This window comes from Podarcis pityusensis (genome assembly GCF_964106645.2).
Source record: "Podarcis pityusensis genome assembly, chromosome: 8".
In the NCBI taxonomy this organism is placed as follows: Eukaryota; Metazoa; Chordata; class Lepidosauria; order Squamata; family Lacertidae; genus Podarcis; species Podarcis pityusensis.
In genome coordinates, this window is record NC_138033.1 from 76,956,385 (window position 1) to 76,974,772 (window position 18,388).

The 18,388-nt window shown below is 48.1% G+C and overlaps 1 protein-coding gene across 4 annotated transcripts in view; it reads left to right on the top strand.

Moving 5' to 3' along the window:
• The window catches only part of ARHGEF10L (Rho guanine nucleotide exchange factor 10 like), a 132,957-nt gene that overhangs the window by 23,468 nt on the left and 91,101 nt on the right, over positions 1–18,388 (top strand). For 2 of the 4 annotated variants that reach the window (XM_081017924.1, XM_081017922.1), the window contains exons 3-8: positions 1,177–1,449; positions 2,673–2,700; positions 11,486–11,577; positions 14,093–14,173; positions 14,896–15,062; positions 16,605–16,715. In XM_081017924.1, the coding sequence (XP_080874050.1) occupies positions 1,177–1,449; positions 2,673–2,700; positions 11,486–11,577; positions 14,093–14,173; positions 14,896–15,062; positions 16,605–16,715 (752 nt within the window). The remainder of the gene's footprint in view (positions 1–1,176; positions 1,450–2,672; positions 2,701–11,485; positions 11,578–14,092; positions 14,174–14,895; positions 15,063–16,604; positions 16,716–18,388) is intronic. The other 2 variants (XM_081017923.1, XM_081017925.1) reach the window with 1 other exon arrangement.

Sequence of the window (18,388 nt, forward strand, 5' to 3'; positions counted from 1 at the left end):
GAACTCCCTGCCTATTGATAACAAGCAGTGCTGTGTTAACGGAAAAATCTGAGGGCTCCCTTGGACAAAAAACAAAGACACCAACAAGGATAACTTGGAGCAAAACAGCAGCCTGTAGGCTTGGCCTTTATTGATCTGTTGCAACAGGGTGCTCCCCTCACCCACAGGAGAGAGGAGGGACCCAGAAAAATGGCATGCAAGGCCTTATAAAGACTTTTGAAATTGCCACCCTGTAGATCAAGACCACCCCCAGAAACATCATACATACATCACAGAAGGGGTGTAACCTAAGACCACCCCTCAGATACATCACACCTACATCACAGAAAAGGCGGTCTAAAACAGAAATTTGAATACTGTTTTTCTCCTGTTGTTGTTTATCTCCTGTCTGGCAGGTCACTTGATTGGATTGCCTGGGGAGCCTGGCCAGTCTTTTGTAATGATAAATACTTAGTTCCTGGGCCAGGTCACAGGCTCACACTCTATTCAAACACAGACATACCCTTAAGATAGGATTTGTGAAGGAAAAGACAATGGGGAGGCTTTTCCAGTTTGACCTTGCAGAGAAAAGATTTGCTCAGTTTAGGAATCAAAATGGTTCCAGGTTGGCCTTCCTGTGCTGATCTATGTATGTGCTTGGTTGGTACACTTATGAACATTACCATATATCTAAGACCATAAAATTCATATCACAGCCGTGTTCTTTTCAATGCCAGCCAAAAACATTCATGGGCCAGCCTGCCCAGACGCTTAGAAAAATGATGTGAGTTCCATTTTAACTTTTAAAGTATTGCATTTCCCCCTCGATTTCCTTGTTTTATCTTTTTGTAAACAACAGCTTTTTTAAAACAACAACAACAACCAAGAGGTGTATAAACGTAATGTAATGAAATAAAGCAATAATAATAACAAAACAGCCTAATGGGACATAGGAACACAAGAATCTGCTTAAAGGGCATCAGAACACTTGTCCATCTAGTTCAGTGCTGCCCACACTGGCCGGCAGCAGCTCTCCAGGATTTCAGGCCGTGTGCAAAGCAAGTGCTCTCACCCCTGAGCTATGGACTTTCCCTTAAAAATAAAGCAAGCTTCTGGCCCTCATTGTTCTGAATGAAGGGCTGCGCACCACCAAATTGCTGATTTGTGTGTGCCTCCCTGCTCCCTTCTGCTTTCCAGGAGACGGGGCCACGCAGGGCGTTTTGGAGATCTCGACGGAGGGGGAGGACGAGGGGGGCGAGGCCTTTGACTTTGAGGACAGCGAGGATGAGGACGGCCGGGTTGTGGTCAGCAATGCCAGGACCGAGCTGGGCAACAGGGGGGCGGTGCAGGGCCCACCTCAGAGGCGCAGATCCAGCATCAGCGACGACCTTGAACCCCTGGATGACTGGGAGGCCGAAGAGGCTTTGCTGGAGGACCGGGTCCCTATGACCCAATCTGACTCGAACCTCGGTAAGCGCGTCTACACCAGGCTTCTGAACCAGTTTCAACCCTCTACCGGTTACCGAAAGCTTGTGGGTTTTGGGGTGGGGGTTAGTCTGGATGATGCCCAGAGACCCTTCCAGTTCTCAGGGTCCAGTACCCAGTAATGGTTAAAACCTAAGGGCTCATCTAGATTCTGCATTAAAGAGCGGGTTTCCGTTCGATAATGTCCTGTTCTCAGATTCTTTGCTGTTTCAAAGCGAGCCACGGAGGAGGGAAGGAAGGGGAACCATGGATCCTCTGCTCATGACTGCAGCAGATTCCCCCGCCATCCGTAGGCATTCGTTCCATAACATGCACAGACATTTCCCCTTACTTTCTAGGAGGAAAAAAGTGAGTGTTATGGAGCAAAAAATACGGTATCTTGCTCAGGGGTCAGCAAACTTTTTCAGCAGGGGGCCGGCTCACTGTCCCTCAGACCTTGTGGGGGGCCGGGCTATATTTTGAAAAAAAGAAGAAAAAATTCCTATGCCCCACAAATAACCCAGAGATGCATTTACATAAAAGCACTACTCATGTAAAAGCACCAGGCAGGCCCCACAAATAACCCAGAGATATATTTTTAATAAAAAGGACACATTCTACTCATGTAAAAACACGCTGATTCCCAGACCGTCCGCTAGCCGGATTTAGAAGGTGATTGGGCTGGATCCGGCCCCCGGGCCTTAGTTTGCCTACCCACGATCTTGCTCAATTAAAACCAGGGAGCTCAGAATTGCACGTTTCACTTGCCCTGCCCTTCTCTCCATTTTCAACCTCACAATGACTGTGTGAGGTAAGTCAGGGCTGAGGGAGAACGAAGGTTGTCCCACTGAGCTTCATGGCCGGCCGGGGATTCGAACCCAGGTCTCTCTGGCCTTCCTCCAACCCCCTCTGAGCATAGCTGTCAACCTTCCCTTTTCTTTGCGGGAAATTCCCTTATTCCAGCACCGTTTCCCGTTGCTTCCGGCTGCTATCCCGGATTGTTAGATATCCCGTAGACTGTCCCCGGGACAGGTGAGGCTGCTGATCCCTTATTTTCAAATCTGAAAGTTGACAGCTATGCCTCTGAGCCATAGTAACCAATCTGATACACTGCGATTCCTGTATTTCAGGTGGTTGGGCTAGGTGAGCATCTATGATTCTGTGACACTAGAACTGACGGCTTTCTTGGGTACCAACTGACCATCTTTTGTCTATTTCTTTCCTGGCAGATCACCTGGGCTCACAGACGCATTCGGAGTAAGTGGCTCTAAAAAAAATTCAGTGCATGCATACTGTAGATATATAATATTTTTAAAAAGCAAGAACGGAAAACGAGCATTTGTGAGATGGGGGGAAGAAAACCCTTTTAGCATTAGGGTTTCTCTGCCTGGCATGTATCTGAACAGGTATGACTCCGCCATAGGCATATCTTGTTCACGTCTGGATTTTTATTTTCCCTGAAATGCATCAGCTTTTAATGTTTAACAGACCACTGTATTTTAATACTTTGTTGGAAGCCGCCCAGAGTGGCTGGGGAAACCCGGCCAGATTAGCGGGGTATAAATAAATTATTATTATTATTAATAATAATAATAATAAAAATATAAAGGGCCCCATTACCTTCAGTAGCTTAAGGCCTCATCAAACCTAAATCCGGCCCTGCCACTGGTCCTCCCTAACCACTGGTCATGCTGTCTGGGGCTGGTCAAGGAACACCTGTAGGGTCACAGTCTTCCCATCCCTAAACTAGAGCCTCACTTGCCTTCACTGCCCTGGGCTACTTCCATCACAACTCTGCCTTCTTTTAACACAGCAATGGAGAACCTGTCGCTTTTCAGATGCTGCTGGAAAGCAACTTGGCATTGAACATTGGCCATTCTGGCTGGGCACGATGATGGGAGTTGTTGTCCAGCCGCAGCAGCTTGCCCATTCCTGAACTAGACCCTCACTTGCCTTCGCTGCCCGTGGCTGCCTCCATCACAACTCTGCTTTATTCTAAAGCAGGGAGCAGAAACCTGTGGCTCTGCAGATCAGGGCTTCCCCGACTCGGGTTAGCTGTTTTTGGACTACAACTCCCATCATCCCTAGCTAGCAGGACCAGTGGCCAGGGATGATGGGAATTGTAGTCCAAAAACCAGCTGGAGACCCAGATTTGGGAAACCCTGCCTTCGATTAAAGAAGAAGCTATCAAAGATATTGAATGGAGTTCAGTTAGGAGTCGGCGGTCAGGGATGATGGGAATTGTAGTCTAAAACCAGCTGGAGAGCCAAGGCACTGCTCCAGATGGAATCTAGCTTCCTTTTACCATCCCTGACTTGGCGCCGATGGGAGTTGTAGTCCAGCTCCATCTGTGAGGCCTCACGCTGGCCCACCTGAGGCTTGGGCTATCACCCTGGCTAGCCCGGAGACATCTTCTGGGGGGTATCAATTTCAGGAGAGATGCTGGGAGATCGTGGTAGCTGCTTCCTCCTAAAGTTCTTGGGTTGTTTCCTGGATCTGGCAGCTGAAGGGTTAAACGGCAGGTAGCTCCCTCTTCCCTACTGACTCCTTAGCCCCTCCCTCTCCAGGTGATAAGAGAGGGAGCTTTTGGGATGCAGCCAGCAGTGCCTGCAGGCCTTGAGTGTCAAGGGAAGTTCTTGTTTACATGGCCTGGTCTGGCAGCTTAGAGTATGGGTGTTTCAACAGCCTTTTCCTCTCAAGGTAAGGGGGTGGGGGCAGGAGAAGTCCAAGTTTCCCCCGTGCAAGGCAGGCTTCAGCCTTGGAGGAGGAAAAATGTGTTTTTAATCCTAATCCTAATCCCTACCAGGTGGAACCAGGTAGAAAACAGCAGCTCAGTATGGGAGACCTAAATTATAATAATAATAATTCTATTTTTTCTATTTATATTCCGCCCTTCCCGGTTCAGAAAACCGGGCTCAGGGCAGCTAACAACAAATTTAAAACAATTGATGTAACAAAAACCCCATAAAATACAGTATAAAACATGAATAACAATAAATTCAGAATTCAAAAATCAATTTAGGGGGAACCAAGGAACAAGAGTTCCTCTGAGCATGTACAAAGTCCAGGCGGTTTGAATCAGTACCACTGAAAAGGTCTCCAATTTGTCAGGCAGGAATTCACTTCTGAGTGTCAAGCGCCGTTCAAATTTGTCGGGTGGTTGGTTTGCAAAGCCTTACTGGGTATAAGCGACAGGGTTTAGTAACTTTAAGAAGGCAGGTTTTTCATGTTTGATATTGACGCAAGGATCCTGGGGAACATATTCAAATGTGGGTGTCTCTGTGTGAAAATTGCTTCGCAGACAAAACTCTTGTTCCACCCCCACCACCCATATAATTCTTTGCTTGGCTGTTGTTGTTATGGCTAACAACAACAAGGGGTCTAACAAGGTCTAACAAGGGGTGTGTGTGTTGGGCCTGCACCTCAGGCCTGGAGGGGCTAATGTGGACCCCTGAACCTCTGGGTGTGGCCCCCAGAAGCCTCCCCAGGCCACGCCTCTCCCTAGCCCTGCCTTGCACCCTCTTTGAGGGATTTTGCCTGGCTGAAAGTGGTTTCCCTGAAGGTCTCCTACTTTGCAAGAGGGAAGTTGCAGAGAGCAACCAGTTCCACGTATGAAGAAAGGTTGCTGTGTTTAGGTCGTTTAGAGAAAAGAGGACTAAGAAGAGACCTGGTAGAAGCGTATACAATTAAGGAAAGTTTCCCTCCATCTCTCATGATACTAGAATCGGTGGGCGTGCAACGCAGCTGAATGTTTGAAGATTCAGGTCCGATACAGGAAAATCCTCCTTCACATTTGTTGCTGTTGTTGTTGTTGTTTAGTCGTGTCCGACTCTTCGTGACCCCATGGACCAGAGCACGCCAGGCACTTCTGTCTTCCACTGCCTCCCGCAGTTTAGTCAAACTCATGCTGGTAGCTTCGAGAACACTGTCCAACCATCTTGTCCTCTGTCGTCCCCTTCTCCTTGTGCCCTCCATCTTTCCCAACATCAGGGTCTTTTCCAGGGAGTCTTCTCTTCTCATGAGGTGGCCAAAGTTTTGGAGCCTCAGCTTCAGGATCTGTCCTTCCAGTGAGCACTCAGGGCTGATTTCCTTCAGAACGGATAGGTTTGATCTTCTTGCAGTCCGTGGGACTCTCAAGAGTCTCCTCCAGCACCATAATTCAAAAGCATCAATTCTTCGGCGATCAGCCTTCTTTATGGTCCAGCTCTCACTTCCATACATCACTACTGGGAAACCTCCTTCACATAGCGCAGAGCTAACCTGCGGAACTCGCTGCCACAAGAGGCAGTGGTGGTCGCCAACTTGGACGGCTTTAAAAGAGGATGGGACAAATTCACAGAGGAGAAAAGGGCTATGGATTGCTACTGGTCGCAATGGCCCTGTTCTGCTGCCACAGACGGAGGCAGTGATGGAAATTTCAGGAGGAGAGAGGGATGTTGTGCTCGGATGCTGTTTCTGAGTTTCTGTTTTGTGACATCTGGTCAGCCACTGTGAGAACAGGATGCAGATTAGATGGGCCACTGGCTTGATCTGGCAGAGCTCTTATGTTTTTAACTCTGCAAAGGTAAAATCCACTGCGGTATATAAGCGTACCAGCCAAACATTTCTCCTGAAATAGCAATTTCCCTCTATGCGGGTCCCCACGACATTGCAGAGTACAGCTCAAGAAAGCCACCATGCTGCTTTCTGCCTGCAGATTCTTAAGGAGGGGGGGGGAATGCAAAACATATTTCCAAAAACCTGGTTGCTTAATCAGTCTGTTATTCAGCTTATTTCCATAAGCCCACTTATTTTAATTGCTGTTTTCTTCCCGGTGATTACCTGGCGTTTGGTTTTGAGAGCCAGCTTTGCTGTTGACAGCCTAAATATTTACATTGTTTCCTTATGTTGATGGTCCAAAACAAATGTTGTGCGGGATTAAGTAGATTCAATATGGATAAAAGAAAGTCCTCCTCCGCCCAAGGCGTAGTTAAACTATGGAACTCCTTGCCACAAGAGGCGATGCTGACCAGTGGCCGCCAACTTGGATGGTGTGTTTTCATGAAAGACCCTCAGCACATGCTCAGAGATGCCCTGTTTCCATGGATGTCTCTTATTCCCATTTGTGGATCAGTCAGGGATTGATCCCCTCCAATTTCACTTTTTCCTTAGAGCAAGCCTGGGGGCCTCCCTCCACGTTGTGGCTGATGAACTTTTTACGTGTACAGTGGCTAGGGGTGATCATCTTGTCCTAAGAGTGTCCCCAAGCTTTCGTTCCTGAAGTTTTGGCTTTGTGGCCGGAGGAACAGGGATGCAGGGTATTGCGAAACGTAGATCCCGGAGGTGACATATGAACTTTGGAATCTGGGCACTTTTAGAAAAAAAGAGAGAGCCGTTTTGGGAAACCAGGAAGACGGGGATTTCCAAAATGTCATGGAAAGGCAGGTTTTAATATATATCCCAGACCAGATGGCGGTGGTCAAGGTGGAAGTCCAATAGTGGCCTCTAGTGGCAGCTGGGGGAAAAGTATTTATTTTTGAATGGCTGTTACAATTGCACTACTATTGATTTATGAATGGGGAAGGGAAGAATTATATGAACAGAGAAGCTGCCTTTTGCAGAATATAGGATCGCCTTAAACAGTCACGGCCTATCCTACAATTGTAATACCCATTCAATTTTTAAATTTTTGTTGGCTCCAGGCTGCCATTAGCTTCTTTGACCGTTTAAAGTGGGGTGAGACCACTTTATTTTATTTTAATTTACTGCATTGATATCCAGCTTCTTTGCTCCAAAGACATCAAGGTAGCATATATATACTTCTCTTCCTTCCCATTTCACCCCCACAACAACCCGGTGAGGTAGTTTAGGTTGAGAGTTACTAGCCTAAAATCGCCCAGTAAACTTCATGTGGCTGAGTTGGGGGAGTTGAACCCCAGAGCCTAGTCCAGTGCTCTAACCACTGCACCACATTGCAGAGGGGACCTTCATGCCACTCCTATTCTGCTACAGTTGGAGTTCCTCTAAAACCTAAGTGACTTGCCTTTCTATCCAAAACCAACACAGTTACGTAATTAATTTCAGGGTGCTTCGGTAGGAAAGCTATTATCGTGGCTTCCTCCAATGACTCCTGGGAACAGAAATTTGTTCAGGGGGTTGGGCATCGCTAAGGGAGACCCCTGCTCATGGAGCTACAGTTCACAGAGTTCCACGGGAAGAGGGATTGGTTGTAAGAGAACTCTGGGCATGTGTAGAGTGCCTTATTTTTCTTCATCTCGGGACTCAAGGATGTGTTGCAGAATATGCCAGTCTGGTAGAAGCACAGTTCTCTTATTATTTTCCTTTAGAACAGAAGAGTCCTGCTGAATCAGGGCAATGGCCCACCAAGGACTAATATATAAAACGTAAAGGTAAAGAACCCCTGGATGGTTAAGTCCAGTCAAAGGCAACTATGGGGTTGCTGCACTCATCTCACTTTCAGTCCGAGGGAGCCTGCGTTTGTCCACAGACAACTTTCCGGGTCATGTGGCCAGCAGGACTAAACCGCAGAGTGCACGGAAATGCCATTTACCTTCCTGCCACAGTGGTACTTATTTATCTACTTGCACTGGTGTGCTTTCGAACTGCTGGGACAGAGCAACGGGAGCTCACGCCATCATGGGGATTCGAACCGCTGATCGGCAAGCCCAAGAGGCTTGGTGGTTTACTGGTCAGTTAAAACGTTAAAAATGTGTTAGAAAAATGTGACACCAGAATGCGATGTAGAGCAGCGATCCCTTGCCAATGTAAATTTGCATTGAGAGCTGTATTATGGTTGTGTTTTTTTAGTGCTTTTACAAATCAGTGTAGATCCAGCATTCTGTCCTCACAGTGGCCAGCCAGATGCTTATTATGGGAAGCTCACAAGCATGCCCACTTTGCACCCCTTTTGCATATCCTTATGCTGGAAAGGGACTCGCTGCATTGGAATTGAATTCTGCTTCTCAATCGTAGCTTTCATTCCCCCCCTTTAAGAAGCAAGTTTCTAGACCTCATGACTTGAGGGATCAAAGCTTCTCCAACAACTGCCTTTGATATATGTAATACACACATACACACATATACACACACACACACAGACACACAGTGTCTGCTGGTCCCAGCAAAGGAAGAATGGACACAAAAACTTACGGAGTATGCAGAAATGACGAAGCTTACCGGAAGAATAAGAAACCAAGATAACAAACTTTTTACAAAAGAATGGAAGTTCCTTTGAATAGAATATTTACAGATAAATTGCAAACAGATAAACACATGGGCAGGATTATTGTAATAACCTGCAGTTTCATAAGAGTATATATTTAAAGTAGATGAATAAATGAACAAATTAATTTGGATATGCAGAAGATATTAAAATTAATTAAAGGAACCACAGAAAGGGGGGGGGGAGTTAAGTTTTGGAAATGTCAAAATGAGTGTAAAATCAGTGAAATGTATAAATTTGGAAAGTATATTAAAAAAAACACACACATACACACACAAAGGCCAGTGGCTCACCTAGTCGAGCATCCTGTTCTCACAGTGGCCCAGAGATGCCCCTCTGGGAAACCGGCAAGCAGGATTCGAACACAGGAGCAGCTCTCCCCTCCTGCGGTTTCCAGCAGCTGGTACCCAGAAACATCACTGCCTCCAGCTTTTCTTTCCTTCTCTGTTAACGAGAGGCTTTTAGCAATCCATTTCCAAAGCCCAGCCATTAAAGGACTGTGTGTGTGTGTGTGTGTGTGTGTGTGTGTGTGTTTGTGTAGGCAGGCAGAGAGCCAGCAAGAGGCGAGGGCTTGGCATCTTCAGAAGGATGCTGAGCTTGGTGGGGGTGGAGCAAAGCAGCCGAGGAGGGCGAGGCGGAAATATTGATCGCTGCCTTGCCTGGGCACTGTCAGCATAAAGGCAAGAGGGAGAGAAATTGCGCCTTCCACTGCAGCGAAAGGAGCCCAGGATAAAATGGCGCAGCAGCCTTTGGAAGCCGGAGCTGCAGACTCGGGGCCTGCAAGCTGCCTTTAAGGGTAGGTCAACTGAGCTGATTTTGGGATAATTTCTCCCACTGCATAGTCTGTCCCATTGTGCTGCCATTTGGGTAGTGGGTGGGGCGGGTGTTGAGACCCGAAGCCGCAAACCTCTTCCCTCCCCGCTGTGTTTTCCTCTTGTGCTGCTTCTCTTAGATAGCAAGCCTGTGGGCAGGGAGCCTTTGTGGCTGCAGGTGAACTGTGCTGGGAGCCCTTTTGGCACAAGTGCGAGGTGTAGATGCTCAAAAGCAGGGCGGGGAGGAGGAGCCTCAGGTTCGGGGGCTAAATGTATCCGCTCTCCTCAGTCGACCTTCCGGGAGTGCTTTTTGCCTGGCTGCAAAAGTTTCCTTGAACTCTGTTTGCATGTAATAGCTAGCCTAATGTGCAGTGGTGAAATTTGCATCTGTTGCTTCCATCCACTTTTGCAAATGGACACATGACCCTGGAAGAGAATTGCATGCTCAGCTTTTGCTGTAATCTGTGCCAAGAAAGTATCAGTCATCCTCTGTGGGAGGGACTTCATAACTTAGGGGCTGCCACCGAGAAGGCCCTGTTCTGAACCAACCTCTAAGAGCAGCAGAGGAACCAAGAAGACCCTATTTGCCAATCTTAAACCCCCTCCCCAATCCACCAAGGGGGAAGAATGCAGCCTTTTGGCTATTTGGGGCATGAGTCATTTAGGGTTTTAAACTTTAACATTTAAAACATTTTGATAAAACAAAATTTCACTAAAGTCAAATTAGGACTCCATGTGGTTGTCAGTTGTGACTTAAAAACACCAGGAGTGCACAGCTGGATCAGGCTGGTCGCCCCTCAGGTCCAGCATCCTGTTCTCACAGTTGCCCAACCAGATGCTCCAAAATCCACAAGCAGGATTTGAACACAAGACCATCCTCCCTTCCTGCAGTTTCCTGCAACTGGTATTCAGATGCACTGAGGCCTCCAGCTGTGAAGGCATGGCTTGGCCCTCATGGCTGGTAGTCGCCAGGAACCTAATTCTCCTCCACAAATTTGTCTGCTTCTCTTTTAAAGCCTTCCACGTTGGTGGCAATTTCTGCCTCCTGTGGCAGGGAGTTCCACATTTTAACTGTGCTGCATGAAGACAGACTTCCTTTTGCCTCTCCTGAGTCTTCCAACATTCAGCTTCCGTGCGTTCCAGTGAGGGGGAAGCAAACTTGTTTACGCGCTTTCTCCATGCCACGCAAAATTCTAGAAATGTCTACCATATCACCTTTTACTAGCCTTTTCTCTAAGCTAAAAAATTCCCAAATTTACCTGTTTTATTTATTAGATTCATCATAAGATCTTGGGGTGATTCAACAAGGTAAAAATGCTGCTTTTTGGCCAGAACACTTAGGAGTGGTGTGTGTGTGTGTGTGTGTGTGTGTGTGTGTGTGTGTAGCAGCTTTTCTCTGGGTTGTAAAGCAAAACACCCTTTTAAAAATCACTCCTGTGAATTCAAGAACCTTGCAAGTGCCGCAAACCGGTTTGGCAACATCTGTAAAAGAGCACTGACTTTCTGCGTTTGCCGAGAAACCACACTGCGAAGATCTGGAGGTGGATGTCTGTTAAGTTGTGGGTGAACATATCAGACGACACAGCGATTCTTCGAACAGCTCTTGTTTATTCACAGGCCAGAACAGAACTGAACTGAAGGGTTCAGCCAGCCTGCTTATATAGAGCTCCACTAGAAATGCAACAGTAACCATTTTCTGCAATTATCCAATCACTGAACGTCACTTTCAATCCCTTATTTGCATATGTGGACCTGAGTGAAAACTATCTACAGTATCCACCTGCTGGCCCAGGGTGAGAACTTCAGTACATAACAATGTCCTTGACCGCCTGCCCGCGGCTATCCTCTTCCTGAGCTTTGGTTTGAACAGGATCCCTGTTTGCGTGCCTGTTTTTTTAAAAGCGAAGAGCAGGTGCGGTGAGCCGGCCGGAGTTTACAGGGCTGTGGGGTGTGGAGGAAATGGCTTGAGGGATCGGCCCGTCTCAAGGTTATCCCTTTTTGCCTTCAGGTTCCTGGGCGCCGTCAGCAATGGGGAGATTGCCGGGAGCGCGCAAACTGGGGTGCGGTCCCACAGCTGGAAACGGAGGAACTCCCGGCGAGGTAATGGCCTTGGGGGACGCGGCATTTGGGACTGGATAATAATAATAATAATAATAATAATAATAATAATAATAATTTATTATTTGTACCCCCCCCCATCTGGCTAGGTTTCCCCAGCCACTCTGGGCGGCTTCCACAAAGACCAAAAATACACTAATATGTCACACATTAAAAACTTCCCTGAACAGGGCTGCCTTAAGATGTTTTCTGAATGTCAGGTAGTTGTTTATCTCTTTGACATCTGGTGGGAGGGCGTTCCACAGGGCGGGTGCCACTACCGAGAAGGCCCTCTGCCTGGTTCCCTGTAGCTTTGCTTCTCGCAATGAGGGGACCGCCAGAAGGCCCTCGGCGCTGGACCTCAGCGTCCGGGCAGAACGATGGGGGTGGAGACGCTCCTTCAGGTAAACTGGGCCGAGGCTGTTTAGGGCTTTAAAGGTCAACACCAACACTTTGAATTTTGCTCGGAAACGTACTGGGAGCCAATGGATTCCTTGTGTTGATTCGTGCGTTGCAGGGGGTGGACTAGATGACACCTGGGACCCCTCCCAACCTTACGATTCTTTGATTCCGTCATTCATTCATTCATTCATTCATTCATTCATTCATGTTAAGGTGTTAGTGCTGACCTTGAAAGCCCTAAACGGCCTCTGTTTTGTATACCCGAAGGACCGTCTCCATCCCCATCGTTCAGCCTGGACACTGAGGTCCAGCTCCAAGGGCCTTCTAGCAGTTCCCTCCCTGCAAAAATTGAGGTTACAGGGAAGCAGGCGGAGGGCCTTCTCGGTGGTGGCACCCGCCCTGTGGAACGCCCTCCCTTCAGATGTCAAGGAAATAAGCAACCATCTTACTTCTGGAAGACATCTGAAGGCAGCCCTGTTTAGGGAAGTTTCCATCATCATCATTTTTTTTTAATTGTATACCGTCTTTCTATCTTACACTACTCAAGGCAGTTTACGAGCCGAAGATCTAGCAATCTAATGCGATACAAAAATGTGATAATAAAACAGAACTTTAAAACAAGCAACCTACATCAAAAAGTAACACTCAGCAATTGTTATAGTATAAAATAATAATATCAACATATAAAAGTTAAACAGAAATCCACTCGACAGTTACAATAAGTAATTTCTAAACTATAATCAATAAAACAACGGCAAGCCACAGTACGTAAAATAATACAATACAAATTGAGAAGCAGAGACTAGAGGGTGGGAAGAGGCCTTGCCTGATGGAGTCTTTTAATGTTTAATGCTGTACAGTGGTATCTCAGGTTACATACACTTCAGGTTACAGACTCCGCTAACCCAGAAATATTACTTCGGGTTAAGAGCTTTGCTTCAGGATGAGAACAGAAATTGTGCTCCGACGGCGCGGCAGCAGCAGGAGGCCGCATTAGCTAACGTGGTGCTTCAGGTTAAGAACAGTTTCAGGTTAAGAATGGACCTCCAGAACGAATTAAGTTCTTAACCTGAGGTTCCACTGTATTGTGTTTTTAATATTCTGTTGTGAGCTGCCCAGAGTGGCTGGGGAAACCCAGCCAGATTGGTGGGGTGTAATTAATAATAATAATAATAATAATAATAATAATAATAATTAATAATAATAAATTTATTAATTATTATTAAGCAAAGGTTGGTTGGGTGGCTGTCTGTCAGGCATCCTTTAGCTGTGATTCCTGTTTTGCAGGGGGTTGGACTAGATGACTCTCTGGGTCCCTTTCAACGCTACAATTCTACGATCTGGGGGTTGGAGGAGTACTCTGGACTCTTTACTGTACAAACATGCATGTTTTGTTCCAGCAACTCACAGGTTGTACCCAGCTTAATGAATGAACCCAGAACATAGGATGCTGTGTCATATATGGAGCCTGGATCATTGACCCATCTAGTTCAATATTGCCTGCACTGACTGGCAGCTCTCCAGGATTTCTGCCTTGCCAGGGGATGCTGCCAGTGTGGGTTGAGCTTTGGACCTTCTGCCTGCCAAGCAGGTGTTCTGCCAATGATGTGGGCCCTCGGCTCAATATTCTAGTCCTCGTGGTTCTGTATAGAAGGAAACATAAGAAGCTGCCTTTCACTGAGTCAGACTATTGGCCCACCGGGCTTAGTATTGTCTGCACTGACACTCAGTGCTGCCCAAGATTTCGGGCAGCCCTGTCTGGAGTTGCTGTCGGGGATCGAACCTGGGACCTCCTGCAGGTGAGGCAGGTGCTCTACCCACTGAGCCACAGTCCTCCCCTGGTTATGTCACACCAGTTGCCTTCAGTGGGTCTACTCTGTCAAACAGTGAGCATGCACCCCAAGCTCCTAGTCCTCATTGTAGCTTTGCTGTCCCTTCCTTACTGATCGAGCGACGCGATCCTGTGCACAGGCACTGTTCCAAAAATGCTGTTCAGTGCTGCCGGTTCAACCAGAGTTTCCGGGCAGTAGAAATTTCCCCGTTTATTTTGTTTTTATTTTTTCTGGCCTCGAATCTAGCCACCGCCTCTTCCCACCTTGTGTTGCTGTCGTTCCAGGTGGTCAGGCTAACCCCCCAGCCCCAGAAGATGTGATCTATGATGACGTTCCTTATGAAAATGTGGACCTGATCCAGCGTGGTACGGCACCTCCCACAATGCCTCCTTTACCTATCTAGGTTTTGTGTCTTGTTACCTTGAGCACGATCGTTTTCCCTCCTCCCCATTCATTTTAAATCACAACCACCTGCATTGTTTTCCTGAAAGCATCTTCACTGAACTCCAAGCCACGGTTTATCAAACGACGATTCACCAAACCGGGGTTTGTTTGAGATGTAGGGTGGCTTTTTCAAATTACTGTTTTCCTTGTGCAGAAAAAAGTACACAATGAACTTAGTGTGGGCGAAGGAAGATAGTACAACTCTATAGAAAGTGCTCTGTAGATCCTCCATTTTAATTTCACTTCCGGTTAAGCTACAGGAAAGCAACTGCATGGGTTGGGCTAGATGATTTTGGGGGATCCCTCCCAAATCTACAGTTCTACGATTCTGATTTCCAGCACTGAAGGTCTCTAGCCTGGAAGGTTTTTGCAAAGTGGCCTGCCTTTTCCTGCCTTAATTCATCATACTGGAAACATTATTCCTCATTCTCTGTGTTATTTCCTCCTTCCACTTTCAGGGGCTGCCTTGCTCTGCCTGTCGTCTCTCATCATATTCTATTCACACCCTTTTTCCTTTCCTTCTCTCCCTTGGAAGGTTCCTGTTTCAGAGGACCAGTATCCACCCATCACCATCCTTCCCCAGTCGCGCCTGTTGTTGTGTCTCTGCGGTCCTTTTCGCTAACTCCCTGTCTCGTCCTTCCAGATTCGGACAAGAGCCTCATCTACGAAGATGTCCATCAAGATGGACCACAGGAGACTGAAGATCTAGGCTGGAGCTCCAGCGAGTTTGAGAGCTACAGCGAGGAATCTGGGGAGGAGAGCAAGCCGGGGGCGGAACCAACAAAGCACAAAGTCTCTTTCCAGCCAAAGGTAACAGGACAGGGAAAGAATCTTGCACCTCCCTCGTCAGAGGCAATATGCCCCATAATAGCAGTGGCTGGGAATCACCAGCAGGGAGAGCTCTGGTCCTGCTTGCCGGATCCCCATTGGATGGGCCGTTGGCCTGATCCAGCAACCAGGTGGTTCTAATGCTCGTGTGACCTGCTTGTCCTTGAGGACTAGGAATTTAGGACTCCAGTCTGAGTGAACACCAATATCTGCTCTGATTTGTTCCCCATGAGCGCGGAGCGGGGAAGCTAGCGCTCTTCAGATGTTGCTGGACCACAGCTCCCATCATCCCTGACCCATTGGGGCTGTGGAGCTGTGGGAAGTTGGAGTCCACCTGGAAGGTTGGAGGTTCCCTGCCTCTGAACTAGACTGTCACTTGCCTTCACCACCCTTGGCTACCTCCACTTAACTTCTCCTAGCTGCCTCCACCACTTGCCTTCACTGACCCTAGCTCCCTCCATTGCTTGCCTTCACTGACCCTAGCTGCCTCCATCACTTGCCTTCACTGACCCTAGCTCCTTCCATCACTCGCTTTCATGGCTCCTACTTCATTGCTTATTTTCACTGACCCTAGCTGCCTCCATCGCTTGCCTTCACTGACCCTAGCTGCCTCCATCACTTGCCTTCACTGACCCTAGCTCCTTCCATCACTCACTTTCATAGCACCTAGTTCATTGCTTACCTTCACTGACCCTAGCTCCTTACATCACTCTCTTTCATGACCCCTACTTCATCACTTGCTTTCACTGACCCTAGCTGCCTCCATCACTTGCCTTCACTGACCCTAGCTCCTTCCATCACTCGCTTTCATGGCCCCTACTTCATTGCTTGCCTTCATTGACCCTAGCTGCCTCCATCACTTGCCTTCACTGACCCTAGCTGCCTCCATCACAACCCTGTCTTCTTTTAATATAGGGATGGGGGACCTGTGACCACTCTGAATTCAGCCAGATTAGAAATCCCATTATACCTGACCGTTGCCCATGCTGGCCACTGGGGCTGCTGAAAGTGAAAGAGTCCAGCCACATTTGATTTCCTTATTTATTACACAGCAGTTATCACCCACCTTTTTCCTCTTAAGGAGCTCCAGGGGGCATACATAGGACTCTCTCCTCTTTTAATCCCCACATCAACCCTGTGAGGGAGGCTCGGCTGAGAGAAGGCAGCGACTGTCCCCTCAGGTCACACCCAGTGAGCAGCATGGCCCAGTGGAGGGATTCGAACCCTGGTCCAGCACTCTAACCATTATGCCACACCCACTCAAATAAGGGATCAGGGACGGAGGACCCTTTCTGGATAGTCAAAGGCTGTGTCAGGGCTGCTTCTGGCTGTTGGCTGTCCTAACCCCGCTGCTAATTTGAGGGTGGCTTGCTGGTGGTTTGGGGTCTTTTGCCTTTTATTCTGGGTCTTGGCTTGGAGCATCGTGTGTCTGCTTACCTGGATTTTTCTGTCTCTGCTTCCCCCCTCCTTGCTGCCGTGGCTTCCTCTGTCCTCATGCTGGCTTTTTTTGGGGGGGGATACCAGCTTTCTCCTGACCTTCATAGGTTGAAGGAGAGGTACTCCCGGACTAAGAGGGACATCCAGGCTTTGAAAGTCGGGGGGAGAGATATGCTGAAGCAAAGATACGACGGCAAGGTACTGTCTTTCCTCTGCACCCCCCCTCGATTCCCCCCCACTTCTCATCTGCGTTTGGGTCGCGAATTACACTCTTCCTTTCTGCCAACCCGTTGCCTCTCTCTCTCTCTCCCTCTTTCTCTCGGCTTTGCAGAAATTAACCTATTAAATTCTAAGAACACTAAAACTCCGCATCTTTTTCGCCTTGCAGTTTGCTGTCCTACACAGGAAGGGAAGATTTCTTCACTCCAAAGGGTGGGGTGGGGGTGCTGCCAGCCAGTGGGCGGGGCCAGAGGCCAAAGTGGGTGGAGCATAATTGTACCTTTGCAAAGGTATCCCGACTCATCTAGTCCAACCCCCTGCGATACAGCAGCTGTAAACACTATTTATTGCATTTATATGCCATGGCGCAAGGCGGCGTACATGACGCCTCCTTTAATCCCCACAACAATCCTGCGAGGTAGGTTAGGCTGCGAGGCAGTGACTGCCCCCCCCCAAGGTTGCCAGTGAGCTTTATCCCAGCGGGGATTCGAACTCTGCTCTCCCAGGTCCAAGTCCAGCACTCTAACCACTGCACCACTTGGCTTGTTCCGAAGCACACGCACACAACTGTCTCTCTGGCCCTGATGTCCAAGCAAGCAAGAGGCATGATCGGAGCTCAAGGCAAAAACACAGATTCCCGACGAAAACTGAACTTGCTTTATATTCCCTGCTCCTTTGTTGCCCTGTTTATTCCTATGAGCCACCCATCAGAAATAAAGGGGGCAAGGCGGGCAACCTGGGAGATGCCCCCCCCCCAAATTATAAATCCAAGCTAGTGTATAAAGTCTTGGCAAGTATTTTAAACCACTGTATTTAGTAGAAAGGTGCTTTAAAACAACAACAACCCTGTGTCGTTTTGCAATATGTGGGCTGCAGACGCGGGTGGCGCTGTGGTCTAAACCACTGAGCCTCTTGGGCTTGCCAATCAGAAGGTTGGCGGTTCGAATCCCCACAACGGGGTGAGCTCCCGTTGCTCTGTCCCAGCTCCTAGCAGTTCGAAAGCACACCAGAGCAAGTAGATAAATAGGTACCACTGCAGTGGGAAGGTAAACGGCGTTTCCATGCGATCTGGTTTCCGTCATGGTGTTCTGTTGCAGCAGAAGCGGTTTAGTCCTGCTGGCCACATGACCCGGAAAGCTGTCTGTGGCCAAATGCCGGCTCCCTCGGACTGAAAGCGAGATGAGCGCCGCAACCCCATAATCGCCTTTGACTGGACTTAACCGTCCAGGGGTCCTTGACCTTTACCTTTATATGGGCTGCATTCAAATTCCTGTAGACCCCCTGAAACAAATACAGTGGTACCTTGGGTTACAGACACTTCAGGTTACATACGCTTCAGGTTACAGACTCTGCTAACCCAGAAATAGTACCTCGGGTTAAGAACTTTGCTTCAGGATGAGAACAGAAATCAGGCGGCAGCGGAAGGCCCCATTAGCTAAAGTGGTACCTCAGGTTAAGAACAGTTTCAGGTTAAGAACGGACCTCCAGAATGAGTTAAGTTCTTAACCTGAGGTACCACTGTAGACTGCAGTTAGTCCACTAATTTCAACGAGTCTACCTTGTGTAGAACCAGTGTTGGGTGGAACCCTATATAGACCCTCCTTGCAGTATTGTCCTGGGAATGATGATGGGCCCATTTGAAGGGTGGGTTA